Here is a 15,952-nt window from a genome sequence, read left to right on the forward strand (position 1 = left end):
CCCCCCCCCCCCCCCCCCCTAGACTTGGATGTCTTGCAATTAGAGCATCACTATAGTGTTCAGGGACACAGGCTCGAACAAGCAACATCTTTGCGACGATACAGGCTGACGAGGCTGCTTGTTCAGCCGTGCTATGATCACGTGTCATTCAAGCTCGACACGAATGCCGTTGCGTTCCTTGCAGTACAGGTGCGTACCCATGAAGAGAAATCTGTAAGCGCTGCAACTTCATTCGACGTCAATTCGTTAATTGTAAATAAACTAACCTGGAGGTTCACGCGATCATAGTTGAGAATCCAGTAGATGATGGGACAACAGATGGAGCATCCGTCCGCAGAGACGAGCGGGAGAACACAGCCTATCAAAGCCTGCGCCTGGTCATCATCACGCTCACCTTACGCGGGTGACTCATCTGTCAGCTCATGATCAATATGCTGATATTAGTTACCTCCACTATCGAGCATATTGCTGTTCACAGTTCACCTCTTTTACATTTGGAGGCTGGACGTGGGTTAAAATTGCAGTGCTCCTGAGATGACGGACCCATTCTTCAAGTTCAGTCAGCAACTGCGTCTTTTTTCACTGCAATTGTAACCCCTTCAAGGATCGGCCATATTTGCTGCTGCTGCCAGGTTGGAGGCTTTGTAAAAGTACATACGGATGGATACTCAGATCTTACCTTGGATCTCACCAATTAGCTGCAAACTTTCACTGCAATTTTAACCCTCTTCCGGGATCGATCGTCATGATTGCTACTGGTGCTAATTTGGAAGCTCTGTAAAAGCACATCCTCTGTGCAGACTTTTGATATAAGCGTTCTTTTTGTAGTTACAATTTTCTCTACAGTAACAATTTACAGCTGTAATTTCTAATGAGGCAATGTGTACTAAGCTGCGCAAGGGGCTAGAATGTTAATATTCTGCCCGGGGAGAGCGTTCCATAGCACGCTGTAATGCCTCTGGCTATAGCGGGCTCAGTTCCTTGTAGTACGTTATCACACCAGGCTGCAGGAAGGAAGCCCATAGGTATGCTGTGTGCGCTGTAAATATAAGCTGTGATGTGCTGGGAAAACATTAGTTAGATTACTTGATAATCTGATAATTCGATGCAATTAATTGCTTAAGTTAAGGGAACATAAAGAATTAAAGTGACTTCTCAATTGGAAATTGTAATTGACTTGGCATTTTAACTTTAACACCGCCGGGCCTATATTTTTTCACTGCAATTTTAACACCCTCCCAGGGCGATGCCTCGCTAAGAGCAAAGCAATCAGCATCACCCAAGCACGCACCCCAAGCAACACCAGGGGGAGGTTAAAAATGCAGTGAAAAATTGTGAAAATGAGCCTCACTTGACTTATATGACCACATCTCACTGTCCCACGCATCTGTTAAGACAATTTGTTATCAGAACAAGATTAGCTTTATTACAGGCGAGCACCCAGGGGAGACAGATTAGCGGCACTGCTATAGCGGGCCTAAGTCCTCTGCAGTGTGTTATTGCACCAGACTGCAGTAAGCCTATATGCTGTATGCTAGGCTGGCAAAATCGCGTGCGATTTCAAATCTTCTTGATAATGCAACAGTTAAATGCAATTAATTGATAGAGTAAGGGAGCATACAGAATTAAAGTGACTTCCGAATTGGAAACTGTAATTGTGACTTGGCATTTTGTAACTTGAAGTTACAAATCTCCATTCCATCGACACAGCCCCCAAGTCCCGACTTCATGGTTTCCACTGCATTTTTAACTCACTCCCAGGGTAACCCCTCGCTAAGAAAAGCAAACAAGCCAACCAGCATTACTGAAGCAAGCTCTACTTCGTCAACCTGAAGTAATGCCAGCGGGAGGTTAAAAATGCAGTGAAATTGAAATGTAAAAGGCCGATATTCATGGTTCAATTGGGTATGGATAGAATCCTTTCGACACCACAACCTAAAGTCAACCCATCCGACTCCAAGAAAAATGCAAAACAATCTACGCAAGATCGGAAATTCAGCCGCTGTCACCTTCAGCGATACTAGTGGTGAATGGAAAGATAAGCCAATTGGTCAATTGACAGCCGGTATATGGTTACGGGGTGGGTTAAAATTGCAGTGAAATGGAGGCCCGGCAGCGAACCATCGAAGGCAACCAAAAATGTAATCTTCCATTGCTGGCAGTCAATTGTAGCATGTCACTATGCCCCGTACCAGTCGACACAAATACATCTTCCGAGTGTTTCTCTTGTACCAGTTCAGTCTGACATCCGAGTACAATTAGCCTCACGGAAAAGCAACCCAGGTAGGTCGGCGGTGACCTTGACCTGTAGCCGGTCGCTCACTCTCGGCCAAAATGAAGAACAGTCGGCCTTCAACCAACAGTCCACCAAGAAAAAAAGCACGTCGAACCGAAACCAGTTCACAATGCGCGACATGTATACGCTTATTCTCTCAATCAAGTCTCCCAAAACTGAACTCCAGAGGACTCGTGTATCACACCCGTGTCCAATGCACATCCTCGTTCAATAAAGGCTGTGAACTGTGCACCATCATTCATGGTCTCGCCGACAAGGAATTTGGGAGCAGATGGACAAGTCACAAGCGAATTACCTTCAAGAACATCAGTCCTGTCAAAAGTGTCATACATGTCCTTCGCGGTACTCTGAAGGGTGAGGAAGGTTATATAAATCTCTACCCTTTTGTAAAGCCAGGTACGACTTTGATGCTTCTCTTCAAAGTAGCGTATGCTAATATTTACAGATGATCCTCTCAGCGCATTCATATCCCGAAGGCCACTACACAAGGACGTAAAAAGCCCGGAAGTCATAAACGCAGCAAAGAAGCTCCTCCACAATTGTCTAACACCAGACGACCCCAGCAAAGGCCACGAAGAATGTCGCTACTCCCGCGACTCAGTGCTCCCAACACGCGTTCTCCGCGTCAGTCCCAACGGTACCATCAAACTACACATCAACGAAAAAGATCTCTGCGGCTCATACATAGCACTGAGCTACTGCTGGGGTCCCAATCCACAACATGGGGGCCTGACAGAACTGAAGCAAACGAACCAGAGTAAACTGATGGAAGAGATCAAGATGGAACATTTGGAACAGACGATTCAGGATGCCGTGGTTGTTACAAGACAGCTTGGTTTTGAGTATCTTTGGGTTGACAGGTTTTGTATCTGTCAGGATGATAGAGAGGATAAGCATCGTGAGTTTGCGAAGATGGCGACGACGTATAAGAATGCTGTTCTCACGCTTGCGGCTGGTACCGCTGAGGCTGCGTCTCAAGGCTTCCTGAATGCTGGACCAGTGGGACAAAGGCCGTTCTTACCGGAGCACAGATTTGAGATTCCTACTGAGGATGGGCAGATGGGTTCTGTTTATCTGTCGGACAGGCCCTACCAACCCAAACATCCTCTTGATACACGAGGTTGGACACTGCAGGAGTTTATGCTCTCTTCGAGAATGCTCATATTCTCGGATTATCAACTCCTCTGGCAATGCAAACAAGTCGATCTTCAAAGCGTTACCGGCGATGAAGCGGGATTGGAGTATCAACAGCATTTGGAGTCTTTACCTTGGGCTGCCTTTGAGGATGAAGGTGGTCCATCGTTCGGAGCACATGATTCCGACAAGCTATACCTCTGGAAGACCATCTTGCGACAGTACACCGAACGGAACCTGTCAAATAATAGTGACAGACTCCCAGCTATTACGGGTATCATAGCTGAGCTACGAAGCGTGTGGAGAGATACAGCCATATACGGCCACTGGAAAGATTGGTTCATCCAGCTGTTAGTATGGTACAAAGAAGAAGACGATAGGGTGGAAGAGCGCTATCTGAAACGAGCGCCCAGCTGGTCCTGGGCATCCGTCGACGGAGCCATTCGCTTCGAAGATCCAATTGAGAGGCAAGACGCAAAGATGGATATCGTTACAGCAGCTCAAGTCACGATGTCCTGTCGAGTTGTGCCTAAAGATAAGTTGGATGATTCGACACGGTGTCAGTATTTCGACCAGACTCGAAAATCTATGGCGGCAGAAGTCAAGGGCAAGACGCTTCAGTATCTCTTTTTAGGAACGATACAGGAATCAGATGAATTTGAGAATGCCTTGGCACTTATTGCGGTCGAAATTACCACGGGGCTGTTTCGACGCGTTGGTTTGGCTGTATTTGAAGACTCATTGGCCTGGGAGGGAATGAAACATCGCAGAATTGAGTTGGAGCCAAAACATAAATAAAACAGCGAATTGGGTCATATATAAATAAGAAAAGATATAAAAGATATGTTTTCTCCTCCAAAAAGAACTCAATAGCCCTTCCTCGCATGGATCTTCTCATGTCTCCGACAATCATTGACTCTAGCAAACGCCTTCCCACAAGTCGAACAAGCAAAAGGCCGATCCCCAAAATGACTCCTCTCATGACTCTTCAAATTAATATTCCTCGTAAAGCTCTTATTGCAGATATTGCACGTAAATTTGCCAGGACTTTGTCTCCGACTTAGAACTTCGAAATGAGGACCGCCTTCAGCCAGGTTCGGGTGATAGATGTTGATGTGGCGATCGCGGTCTTTATTACTCACGAAACCCAGAGGGGCCGAGTTGCAAGAGATTGGACACTGGAATGGTCTTTCATGGCGTTTTTCATGAGTATCGCGGGGGCCTTTCTTTTCGTAGCCGATGTAAAAGAAGCGACACATGGTGCGACGGCATTTGTAGAGGTTGGCGCCGTAGTAGTCTTGAACAAGATCTTCATCGCCTGCTTTCTGGTTTGGTAGGAGTCTTTCCAATTCTGTGCGATTATCCAGTAGAGCTGTTTCGATTTGAGGAATGCCGATGGTATTGCGTGTCGCGTAGTCGCCTCGCTGATGAGTGTAAATGTGGTTCCACAGTAGCAGAAGGTCGTCGTAAAATTCGAGGTGTTGGAACCTTAGGACATTGGCCTTTTCCAGCTCAACATGTGTCGGGTCCGTAATCTCTGATCGATGGGTGTTGACAAAATCTTGAAGAGCCGACGCAAAATCGGTTGTCACTTTGCAAGGGCTTTGGAAGAGTTCATAGCATTCTTTTATGACGGTGTCGATATGGTAAAGCCATTGAGAGCAGGCGTAGTCTTGGAAGGCGAACCAACCAGTTTTGGCATGCTGGCTCCGATCAGTCGACACGTAGTCATTTCCAAAACAGGGTAGTGAAAGATATCTTAGACACGTCGTGGTGAGCTGGCACTGAACCAACTTCTCATGGATGTACTGGTTCTCGATAATATAGCTGTCGCCAATTAGTTGTGGGCTGGGCAGTGAAACCTTGGGGTACCTGCCGTCTCGCGCTTGAGTGAATGAATCGTATATGCTCGCCATCGAGAATATGGACAATGGATCCCAAATAGCGCTCAATATCTTGTCGCAGCATGTTATCCTCAAATTGGACGTTGAGTAAGTCTTGATCAAATGATAGGATTCCCTGCATCTCATGCCACCTGAGTGGTCGCTTTGCACAAACGAGCCATCCAAACAGGGACTTTGATCTCTCCCACTTAGCCGTGCCACCCGGTAGTGCCTGAAGTGTGGTTTTGACGGCCTCAAGGAGCTTCTCGTACCTGAGACAGTTAGTAGGTTACACATAGCGAGTGATGGTAAAACTGACAACTCTTCGAGTTTGTTAGGCAGGATGCCTTGTCTTAGTGCGGTCCGCAAGCCGCCCCTGGTATCTTGCTGCAAAAGAAACTGGATAGCGAGGTGCGCATAGAGGAAAGAGTCTAAAAGGTGTGTTAGTTCGGGTGTGTATACCTTCCAGTCCCCCCAGCCGGCTAGGTACCTTGGCTTTGATTACAGATGAGGTTCTCAACATCTTCTTTGTCAGCATCAGAAAGGCTGAAGCCCCGCCCATGCTCGGAAGCTGAAAACAATGGTAGCTGCTTTTGCACAAAGTCTCTGATATCATCGTGGTTATCTTCCGGCTTCAGCGGGACACTCAAGCACTCATCATCAGGTATGTACTTCCTCGCATCGGAAGTTTCTCTACCGAGGAACATGACTCTCAAATGTCCCAGTTGGACTTGCGTATCATAAACAGAAACCAATTCCTTGAAGAATCGTGCCGTCTGATATATCTCCGCGCTTTCACATTCATCCAATCCATCGATGACTATGTACTGTCTGGGGTTGTATTCGATGAATGTCTTGATGAGCTTTTGCGCAACAGCTGCCTCGACAAGATTTGTGCCGCCGGTATTCGTCTTTTCTTGATGGCAGAGGGGAAGAATGTAGTCATCTGATTCCACCATCTGGAGTAAGATTCCTTTCAAGATATCAACGTAGGTGCGGTGTTCGTTGTGATCCTCTTGACAATAGAAATAGCAAGTCTTGCTGCCATGCGGGACTACTTTTGGATCTTGCAGCTCTTGGACCAACAGAGATGCGAGGACAGATTTGCCTGACAGTACGTTAGTGATTCTGATGGGCTCTCAATAGCGATACCTACCATAACCAACAACACCATGTAACCATATCGCAGAATTTGGAGGCTCATCTTCCTGAATCCAGTCTTTGACAGCACTGTACCTTCTAAAAAGCCAACGTCCGCTTTTAGGGCAAATTGCCATCTCTCTGAATGCACGCTGTAGCCGGCCCATCTTCCCTGAGGCTGATATCCATGTGATGACTTCATATCTTTTCTTGTGAATTCGCTCGCTTTCCTCATTTTCAAAGTTTCGCCATTCTTCCTTCCAGTTGTATGCGTACTGTTCCAAAGCGCGGTCAATTTCCTCGTGATCTGTCTTGTGTGAGTGAGTTTACCATCCAGAGAGGGCCTGCAACGCACCTTGGGAAGTCGCTTGCGCCTTGATGATGTTTCCAGTGGTCCTGAGAGACTCGGATATTCTTCTGAACATGAGAGATGAATCGTCCCAAATAGGTTTTTGGAGACGTTGCCATACTATAACAAAGTTGGTTAGCTTATGCTTCGCCTTGGTAGAATCTACATACACTTTGTACTCATTGAAAAAAGCTTGTAGGCCATGGAGTGGAAGCGTTGTATATCTTGGTAGATATTCACCAGACATCCCGTTGCTTTTGGATATCTCTTGAAGAGCTCTCTGTAACGTGTCAGTTTCACCAACTGGGCACCCAACAACCCATAAACATCCAGCACTCCATCGAAGGCTTTGTCTGTAGAATTCGTTGTCTATTCAATATCAGCTAAGGATCTGGTTGTGTCCAGTAGTTATTCGTACCTTGAGCAAGAATCTAACGGTGCCCCACACATTCGACATAACGCTGCCCGCGCCAGGGAAGTCAAGAAATAGTAGGACTTTCTCAAGTTCGTCCATGCCTTCCAGAAACATTTTTAGCCGATTCATGTTGATCATGTTATGTGTCACAACTCGCGCAGTTTGGATGTCGCGAATTTCTCTACTCATGTCTTCTTTGGTGGTGTCTTGAAATGTTTCTTCGTGATGTTCTTTAAGAGATTGCCTGAAATCCTCGGCCAGAGAATTTAACCGTTCAAGGGTGACATGAGGTAAAACGGCAGGCGCAAACAGATCCATGGTGGCTGAAGTAGAAGGTTCCATTGCAAAAGGCGTGAAGTCAAAACAAAGTTAGCGAATATTGTCGCGACGGTAAAAGATGGAGACAATCAATTGTCTTCGACAAGAATCAACACTCGCACACCAGACTCGAAAAAACAAAAGCTGTCGGATTAGAAAATGAACACGGAATTACGGGGGGCGCAGTAGAGGCAGCCCAACTAAAGTCGCAGTGAAATCAGCCAGGAAAGAGCCTCAATCAGCCTAACCTGCCTTTTTCAACCCACTGTCCAATTGCCAATTAACACGAGCAACTGGGCGAACCATTATGCGCGTATTATACCCTGCCAGGCCTGCCTTGTGGACTCGGCAGGTCTCAGCTGGGGAAGGTGCGACCTATGATTTGATCTTTCACTGACCGATGTAGGGGTGCCATGCAGGAAGGTGACACTGCCACAGCCTGCTTTTGGTGGGCTTTGCGCTTTCTGGGGTCACCCGACTGTCAGCAATCCCATTTCGTCTTGAAGATGAACAATTTTCAATCGACTCGAATTCACCTTCATCTTTATCTTCATATTCAACAAAAGCGTTTCAATTGCGGCAATTGAGCAGTACTCGCGCTTGCAACATGTCGAAATCATTGGAACACCTACTCAATCCCGTCGACGATAAAGAGCGACAAGATGGACCTTCGGCTTCCCTAACCCAGCCCGTGTTGGTAGACCAGCAATCGAATTTTGCCGGCAGCTTGCCTACCAGCATGTACTTCAATTCGAATGAGCCTTTGAACATGGACTTTCAAATGAACTTTTGGAACGACTATACTGGAGAGGCTCCTCGGACTAGCGACTTCCTTGGGCCAAGCTCATCGAATCTCCTCTCGTAAGACCTCCCGTTTTGTTATAGCACATTGACTAACATATAAAGTAACGTCCCAGTGGTATCGCAGCAAAACTACTTCCCGGCCGATTTGATCCCAGACGAGTTCATGAACGTGGACCCACAGCTCGCCATGCTCGATCTAAACGGAGGGTTCAACCTCGACCCTAATCTCAACTTTAGCAACATGCTACCTGTATCGTCAGAACAACAAATGAGCCTGCTACAAGGGAACCCATCCCTAGAGCCATCACAATATCTTGCGTTGCCGGTAGAAAGCACCCAGGGGTCATCGGTGACCCCCGAAGCCGCAGGTTCAAGCCAATCGAGGACTTCAACACCAGTGACAAGTCCAGAAGAAGTCGAAATGGTGGAGGAGGAAGAGGGATTATTTGTAACTGACGAAGAGGATGCCACAGTCCATTATGGCATGGTAAGTGTCTTGGCTTGAGAAATACCAAACTCGTGTTCGGATTCGCGCTGACACCTCGCAGCTTCACAACGTCGAAGTCAAGTTAGTCCCAGATGATATGTCAACGTTCGACGATCGACTCAAGACAGGAGAGGCACCATATCAGTACTTCACACCAGTAGAGTACCAAAAGCAGGTTATGCTTTGCTTCCCAGACGAAGACAAGCATTTTGGCCATCTTTCATCAGCTGCTGGCCAAACCCTTATGCCGTTGATCACTCGACCGCGTGTTAGTGTCGAGCCTCTGGCCTACAAGGTCGACTTGCGTGAGATCATACATCGCGCGAACAAGTCAGCCGACGCACGAGTCAAGGTAGACATCAATATCTATGGGCCACGCTCCATGTCATCCTCCGTCGGCGAAGCTCTTTCTAACGGAAAGTTGTGGCTCCAAAGTTCCTCCCATGGGAGAGAGGGTCTTGAATACGACAACCCGCATTTTCTGAACATTGCTGTCGCGGATGGTGATGACGGGATTATTCAAAACGAAGTCGTCGCAAACAACAACTCCAATAAGAAAAAGACGAGAGAAGAGCAACTTCGAAAGATGGTGGAAGAAGTCTACAAGAAAGTGGAGAATAGCCGAGATTTTCAGTTGGTAGAAGGTGGTGATCGAGTGACACGTCAACTTCTCAGGTGAGTTCTCCAATTTCCTTGGTCGAAGAGTCTCTAACTGACACTACGAAAGACATCAAAAGGAAGCGTTGGGTTTCATGCTAGAAAGAGAGTCCGGCCACATCGATGACAAATACCGACTCTGGAAAGAGGTTGTCCATGATGGCCGAATACAATATCGACACAAAATCACGAAAAGAAGAAGAGACACTAGACCAGAGGAGAAAGGTGGTGGGATCTTGGCCGATGACATGGGAATGGGAAAGTCGTTGTCAATCCTTGCCCTCGTCATGAAAACCCTGGATAATGGACAGGAGTGGGCGAAGGACAAGAATGGCGAGCACAAAGGAAGGAAGACGACCAGATTTTCTAGGTCAACTCTCGTTGTCGTCTCAGCTGCCTGTACGTTTCGTGTATCTCAAGTATCGGATATCATTAACTCTGTGCAGTGCTGGTTGACGAGTGGATGAATGAGGTCAAGAAGTAAGTTTTGTGATTCCAAACCCCCTGGACGTCGCTAATAATACAGACATCTCCAAACAGGACTGAAGCTTGTCAAATATCACGGCGACAAACGACCCAAGGACCTTTCACAGCTTGACGTGATTGAAGATTCAGATATAGTAGTGACGACCTATCATACGCTTACAACCGAATATTTGATGGGCAAAGGCAAGACGTCACCGCTATACAAGCTGGGCTGGTATCGAGTGGTCCTTGACGAGGGTAAGTTGTTCCCTAACACGGTGGAATCAGCGTCTAACTTGATCCAGCACACATCATCCGCCGTCCTTCAACAAAATTCTTCCAAGCTTGCGATTATCTCCACTCCAACTCCCGCTGGTGTCTATCCGGAACACCCATCCAAAACAAACTCGCCGATATAGGATCGCTTTTCCGCTTCATCCGTGCCGAGCCATTCGACAAAGCCTCGGAATTTCGAAAGTGGATCGAAACGCCTTTTGATAACTCCTGCGACGATACGAGCCTGATACGGGATCGTCTGGTCATGCTCCTCGAAGCACTATGTCTGCGTCGCACACGAGAAGTCTTGGACTTACCAAAGACGAGACAAATCACACGTCGTTTGGAATTCACTAAAGCAGAACGAGATCAGTACGAAAAGACTAGAAGTATCATTGTGCGAAACATGGAGCATCGTATGGGAGAGGTGGAGAAGAGCTCCCAATTCGGTACGTTCCAATTGTGGCTTCAGTTGCGTATCGTTTGCAACCATGGAACGTATCAAAAGCTCTTTTCCTGGCATCGGAGAAACCTCTTGGACGAACGAGAGGCTACTATCGGATATTTGTGTCAATATGGCGAAATCACATGTGTTGGTTGCGAGTCACCCATGCCAGTCCTGGGACATGATTGGTCGAAGAACATGTTTAAGGATGAATGTTCCCACGTACTTTGCAGGCAGTGCATAGACGATTCCAATTTTTCGGAGTCATCGGCATCACAGGAACGTTGTCCTGTTTGTGTACGGTGGTACCAGGCGCCTTCTGCTTCAGAGGATGACGAGGATACGTCTAGGAAGAAGCGAAAGAGGACTTCGGCTACCAACGATGACCATGAGCATTACTTCAACGACGAGGGTCACTCGACTAAGATTCGGGCACTTGTCGAGGATGTTCAAAAGGATCTTTGGACGACTAAGAGGTATGGTTTTCTAGACTCCACATGGTTGAACTTTACTGATATGAGCAGCATCATCTTTTCATGCTGGACTAGAACGCTTCATCTTATTGCCCGACATTTGGATAAAGTCAAGATCCCGTATCTTCAACTTGATGGAAACAGTCCACTTCCACAACGACAGAAAACACTGAACGCGTTTGAGAATGGAGAAGAGACACCAGTTCTTATCATGACAACCGGAACAGGAGCGTTTGGGTAAGATGGTCCAGATCACCGATTCCCAATCCAGTTGCTGACAGAATTCTAGATTGAACTTGACATGCGCAAACAGAATTTTCATCGCTGAACTACAATGGAATCCCAGCGTTGAAAGTCAAGCTATCTCCCGAGCGATTCGTCTTGGACAGGAGAACGAAGTTCGGGTTACAAGATACATCACTAAGGACACTGTCGAAGAGGTAAGCTGTCTGGATTTTCTGGGCTATCTGACATGGTTACTGACTTTGTGTAGAACATCAAACAACAGCAAGAGTACAAGAAGCAGATCGCGGCTCTTGGATTTGAGGAGGAGATTTAATAACGGAACGAAGCGATTGATAAAACTGTGCTTTTATATCTTGCAAACTTGATACATGTCTTATAGATATCAGATCAGTCCATTCGTATTATAAGTCCATCTCTTAGATTTATAGCATAAGGTTATTCTTATTGGTTTAGAGTGATTACTCCTCCGCTGGCTTTACGTCTCCTGCAGTTGGACCCTTTGGTGATTCCTCAGCTACATAGGATACCCGCTCTCCTTCTTTCAAGGATTTAAACCCTTGTTTTTGAATTGCTCGGAAATGAACAAACAGATCGTTCCCTCCATCCTCTGGAGTAATAAATCCAAATCCTTTCTCATCATTAAACCACTTAACGGTACCCGTTTGACGATCGCCAGTGTCAGACATAGTAACTGCTCTATCATATTATACTTAGTACGAAAGGCCGAGGGCTATAGGCTGTGTGACTATACATACCGACTTTTAGAACCCTTGCTCAACTCAGTGATATAAAGCAACGTCGTTGCGGGATAGCAGGCTTGGTAGTTGGCACCGGTTAAAACGTCGAGGTATCCGTAGAGATATGAGAGGTAACGATGGAATGATTATGCGGTTTTTACCTTCGCAATGTCATTTTATAGATAGAGATGTGTTGACGATGACGTAAAACTACATATAGCTGTTTGGGTAAGCTCGAGGTAGGATGACGTGTTAACCAGTGTATTAACTTTCCGTATCAGCTAATTATTGAAATCTTCCGTAGTGATGTATGTCTTTAGAGTTCAGCTTAAGGCTGCAGCCCATCAGCATATAGAGATTGAAGGTTTGAGAGGCTACAGTATCGATAGCACGGACCGCATAAGAAGTAATCAATTGGTAGTTAGTAGTTACCTAGATAAACCGACTTGTGAGAGGGCAGTGGTTCAGGGAGATATCTTCTTCTTGATAACTGAGGGGTTGTTGCTGTTTCGTAGTTGGGTTCTGGTACCGCTGAATGCACTATCCCTTTCTCCAATGCGTGCCACATTCATCTTCCTCCTCCCTGTAAGCCACGCTGTCATATATCGAAAGCACAGAGGCACAGCCACGAGAGAACAGCACTAGAAGAGTCTCAGGAATCGCGATATTACACCACGGCATCTTTCTAGCTCCCAGAATCTGGAGGATTTGTAGAGGCTTGTTTTTCCCGAGCTGTTCTTAATGTTATTCCACTTCCCCGAGGACGCCAATGGAAGCGGTTGCCCGTAACATGGAAACCTGTGTCTCAAACCAGCGGCAAACAAGCCACCCATTTTAAGGAACACCACTTTGCACAGTGATTGGTTGGCGATTATCCAACCAGTAGTCCCAACGTCCACCTCCGAACAGTCGGTGAAAAGTGCAGATGCGCAGCCTCTCCGCGAATTGGGCGACTGTGACTCAAACGAATCTTGCAACAGTTGCGTCAGCTCACTGGGGGTGAATGTTCCCAAAGCTGGTCTCCTGCCTGTTCCTGATGGAACAAAGATAGAAGGCCATCCTTGAATTCTGGAGTTGGCACTACAGCAAAATATCACTGCTGGGGATTGTGATGATTGGACGATGAGATCAAGAGGGCTGCACGTCACTGCGCTTCCGCAGCTGATGCACTTATTAGTAGACTGAGAGCCTATGCCAGTCACGCGGGCTGCACAAAAACGTTTCACAACTCAATCTACATGTTTCCCCCGGTTTTGAGATTTCCCAACAAACTTCTGAGTCATACTGATACCCTTACCCTTGCATACTTGCCAGTGGAGGCAGTGTCTTGGTATAGCCCGGTTTATGGAAGTCAGAACAATGTTTTGTCTTGTGCAGATGGTCCGCAGCTGACTGCCGCAGCCAGTAGCGGGGAATATCATCCCGACGGGCCGATCCAGTAGACACACAGTAGTATTCCCGTTTGAGAGAGATGGGCTATAGCACAACGAGTCAAGTAATACGTTGAGATTCCCATTCTAGCATCGGCAAAGTAAGGCTACGTTAAATTACTACCGTTTGAGGTGATAGTGGTTTCTTGTTAAGAAGCCACGGTACGTACCACTCTCTGACCATCAGTGAGTGTCTGGAACCCGTTTGTCAATGTGCAAATGGATTTTACGCAAGGTAGCAAGTCAATTACAATACATATCTCATTACAAAGATCTCCCTAGCACCGGAAGACCTAGGCTGCCTCCCATCCCATGTTATAATTCCCCTTACCCAGGTTGAACTCCGAGTAGACATAGTCCTATCCTTTCCCTGAAACGGTTAATATAACAGCATCTCAACGGCGGCTTAGCTTGTGTAACACACCTTAATTCAATTAAAGTCTCGGTCATTTCCTACTTAGAAGACCTTGTACGTCTCTTTGCCGGCGCTAGCCCATCCATCAACCTTCCACTGGTCAATATGCCTACTTAGGAACCGCAAAGCCTCTCCCAAATACCATGCTGCGATTTAGACAGACCCAGAACTGTAAATTTCGGACTAAGCCCACGTGAACCCGGGTTTGTTAAGACAAGCTTAAAAGTTGCGGGCTCGAGTCGCTATGTAATCACAATCACCCGCTGCTCTTTGCGCTTGCTCATGCGCATTTCTCCAGCACAAGAGCATGCGCAATCTACTCGCGATAAAATTTTGCAACTTCTTTGCGTGTAAAAATGAAGTAGATAAACTGTCGTATGTCTGGCCAGAATGTCCTTTCAGCCCTCTCCTTCAACCTGCTATTTTCATTGCTGTGCCTTCACAAAGCATAGCCGACCACGGACACTACCACTCTCGAACTCGAGCAGATATGTCTGACAATCCTTACATGCATACAGATTGGTTTTCAGGCGTAAGTCTGATATACAATGTCAGCTTGATGCATGGCTGACTATCTTGTAGCAATGCTGTGAATGGTGCCAAACCAACACCTGGGGCTTTGATGAGAATGCATTTCTTAACGCCCAGGAACTCAACTCCATGGACAGCTTGCACCCCTGCCCCTGCCCCTGCCATGCGAGCTTCGGCAGCCATGCTCCTGTACAGCCAGATCAAGGCAACTGGCAAACCAACACTGGGACCACCATGTATCCAGGCACCTTTCAAGCACATCCCAACACGACCCAAGACAACAATCAGGGCGAGCTCGCACATGTTCCCTGTGTTGTCTGTGCTAAGAGAATGGCAAAGTTCAAGCCCGATGGTAAAAAGGCAAAGGAAATGGCAGCTTGTCACTACCAGTCAAGTAGGTCTAGCCGACGTCTCACTATGGCCTACTATGCTAACTAAGATAGACCAAGGAACCAAGGCATGCCGGGGTTGTAGCAAAGGTGGCCGAGGATGCATTTGGGTAAGATCTAACACATTCTCGAATTGACGATAACTAACATAGGATAGATTGAAGAAGAGTCTAGACTTGGGAAACTTGCAATGAAAGTTCACTGGGCGTATCAACGCGTAAAGGACTACGGTGGTCACTACACACGTCAGGATAAGGTGCTTTGCAAATGGTTTTTGGAGGAGCTTGAAAGGAACCCTCCTCCTAAAAACGGGTCGGAGTCGAAGCGTCGTTAGATGCCGAATAACAATATGGCTTCCTTCTGCTCGATTATGAGGATATCCAACTATGCAATACACGTTGTTAGCATTTGAATAGTGTTCGTAAATGCAGCGATGGGACTTTGATCATTTCTCCATTCACTTAGCCAGTCCTTTGTGATTCTTACCGAAAGCTTACATAGTTGAACTTGGGTTGCAAACACATTGTATTTTCTTGTAAGAACTTACTTAATAGGTATTAGGGACTACAAAGCCGTTGCAAATATCTACTAGTGTGTCACTGATGAAGTCTACATAATCTTAGGAACTAAAATCAACAGCTGTATTATGTATGTTTAACTAGATTGGAATACTGAGATTACAGAAACCCGTTTCTTCTATCTACTTATTCAGTACTTTTTGTTTTCAATGCGATTATTATTCTAAATAACTGAAGCTCTACATGTACGGTTGTACCAGATGGTTATCTTATCTTATCTTATCGCATGTCTGACCCATGTGCAGCAAGACCACAGCAGTGTTAAAATTGCAGTGAACCGCACCGTATGCGCAAGATACAACAATGTCATGTCACATCTGATTCAATTCGGAGAAAATCAGAGCTAGGGAAAAGAGGTTATGTGTGTGTCACTTTCCGAATTCAGCCGGGAGTCGATTGCGCATTTACACACGCGCCGTCTCACCCCTCGCCAAAGCTCTCACTTTCACATTGATGTTACACCTCAAGTCCGAAGGCTCGAACT

At 46.5% G+C, this 15,952-nt stretch overlaps 4 protein-coding genes across 4 annotated transcripts; 3 read left to right on the forward strand and 1 right to left on the reverse strand.

The window, feature by feature from the left end:
* Positions 1-2,405: 2,405 nt before the first annotated feature.
* FIESC28_11693 (uncharacterized protein) lies at positions 2,406-4,228 on the forward strand (the record flags this gene model as incomplete). Its single annotated transcript, XM_031165810.1, has 3 exons — positions 2,406-2,416; positions 2,463-2,692; positions 2,742-4,228. The coding sequence occupies 3 exons, from the start codon at positions 2,406-2,408 to the stop codon at positions 4,226-4,228; spliced, it is 1,728 nt and encodes a 575-aa protein (XP_031010128.1).
* A 262-nt stretch (positions 4,229-4,490) lies between these two features.
* FIESC28_11694 (uncharacterized protein) lies at positions 4,491-7,535 on the reverse strand (the record flags this gene model as incomplete). The annotated part of the gene is made up of 9 exons (XM_031165811.1): positions 4,491-4,514; positions 4,573-5,257; positions 5,466-5,585; positions 5,633-5,744; positions 5,804-6,421; positions 6,470-6,760; positions 6,809-6,922; positions 6,973-7,171; positions 7,221-7,535. 9 exons carry the CDS (start codon positions 7,533-7,535, stop codon positions 4,491-4,493), a joined length of 2,478 nt encoding a protein of 825 aa, XP_031010129.1.
* A 607-nt stretch (positions 7,536-8,142) lies between these two features.
* Positions 8,143-11,701, forward strand: FIESC28_11695 (uncharacterized protein; the record flags this gene model as incomplete). Its single annotated transcript, XM_031165812.1, has 10 exons — positions 8,143-8,396; positions 8,442-8,826; positions 8,888-9,501; positions 9,554-9,882; positions 9,930-9,963; positions 10,010-10,206; positions 10,254-11,145; positions 11,194-11,379; positions 11,432-11,582; positions 11,636-11,701. The coding sequence occupies 10 exons, from the start codon at positions 8,143-8,145 to the stop codon at positions 11,699-11,701; spliced, it is 3,108 nt and encodes a 1,035-aa protein (XP_031010130.1).
* Positions 11,702-14,460: 2,759 nt separating this feature from the next.
* On the forward strand, positions 14,461-15,224 carry FIESC28_11696 (uncharacterized protein; the record flags this gene model as incomplete). The annotated part of the gene is made up of 4 exons (XM_031165813.1): positions 14,461-14,502; positions 14,553-14,895; positions 14,945-15,000; positions 15,048-15,224. The coding sequence occupies 4 exons, from the start codon at positions 14,461-14,463 to the stop codon at positions 15,222-15,224; spliced, it is 618 nt and encodes a 205-aa protein (XP_031010131.1).
* Positions 15,225-15,952: the final 728 nt, after the last annotated feature.

Source organism: Fusarium coffeatum (assembly GCF_003316985.1).
Source record: "Fusarium coffeatum strain FIESC_28 chromosome Unknown BRIP53273_contig_465, whole genome shotgun sequence".
Lineage (NCBI taxonomy): Eukaryota > Fungi > Ascomycota > Sordariomycetes > Hypocreales > Nectriaceae > Fusarium > Fusarium coffeatum.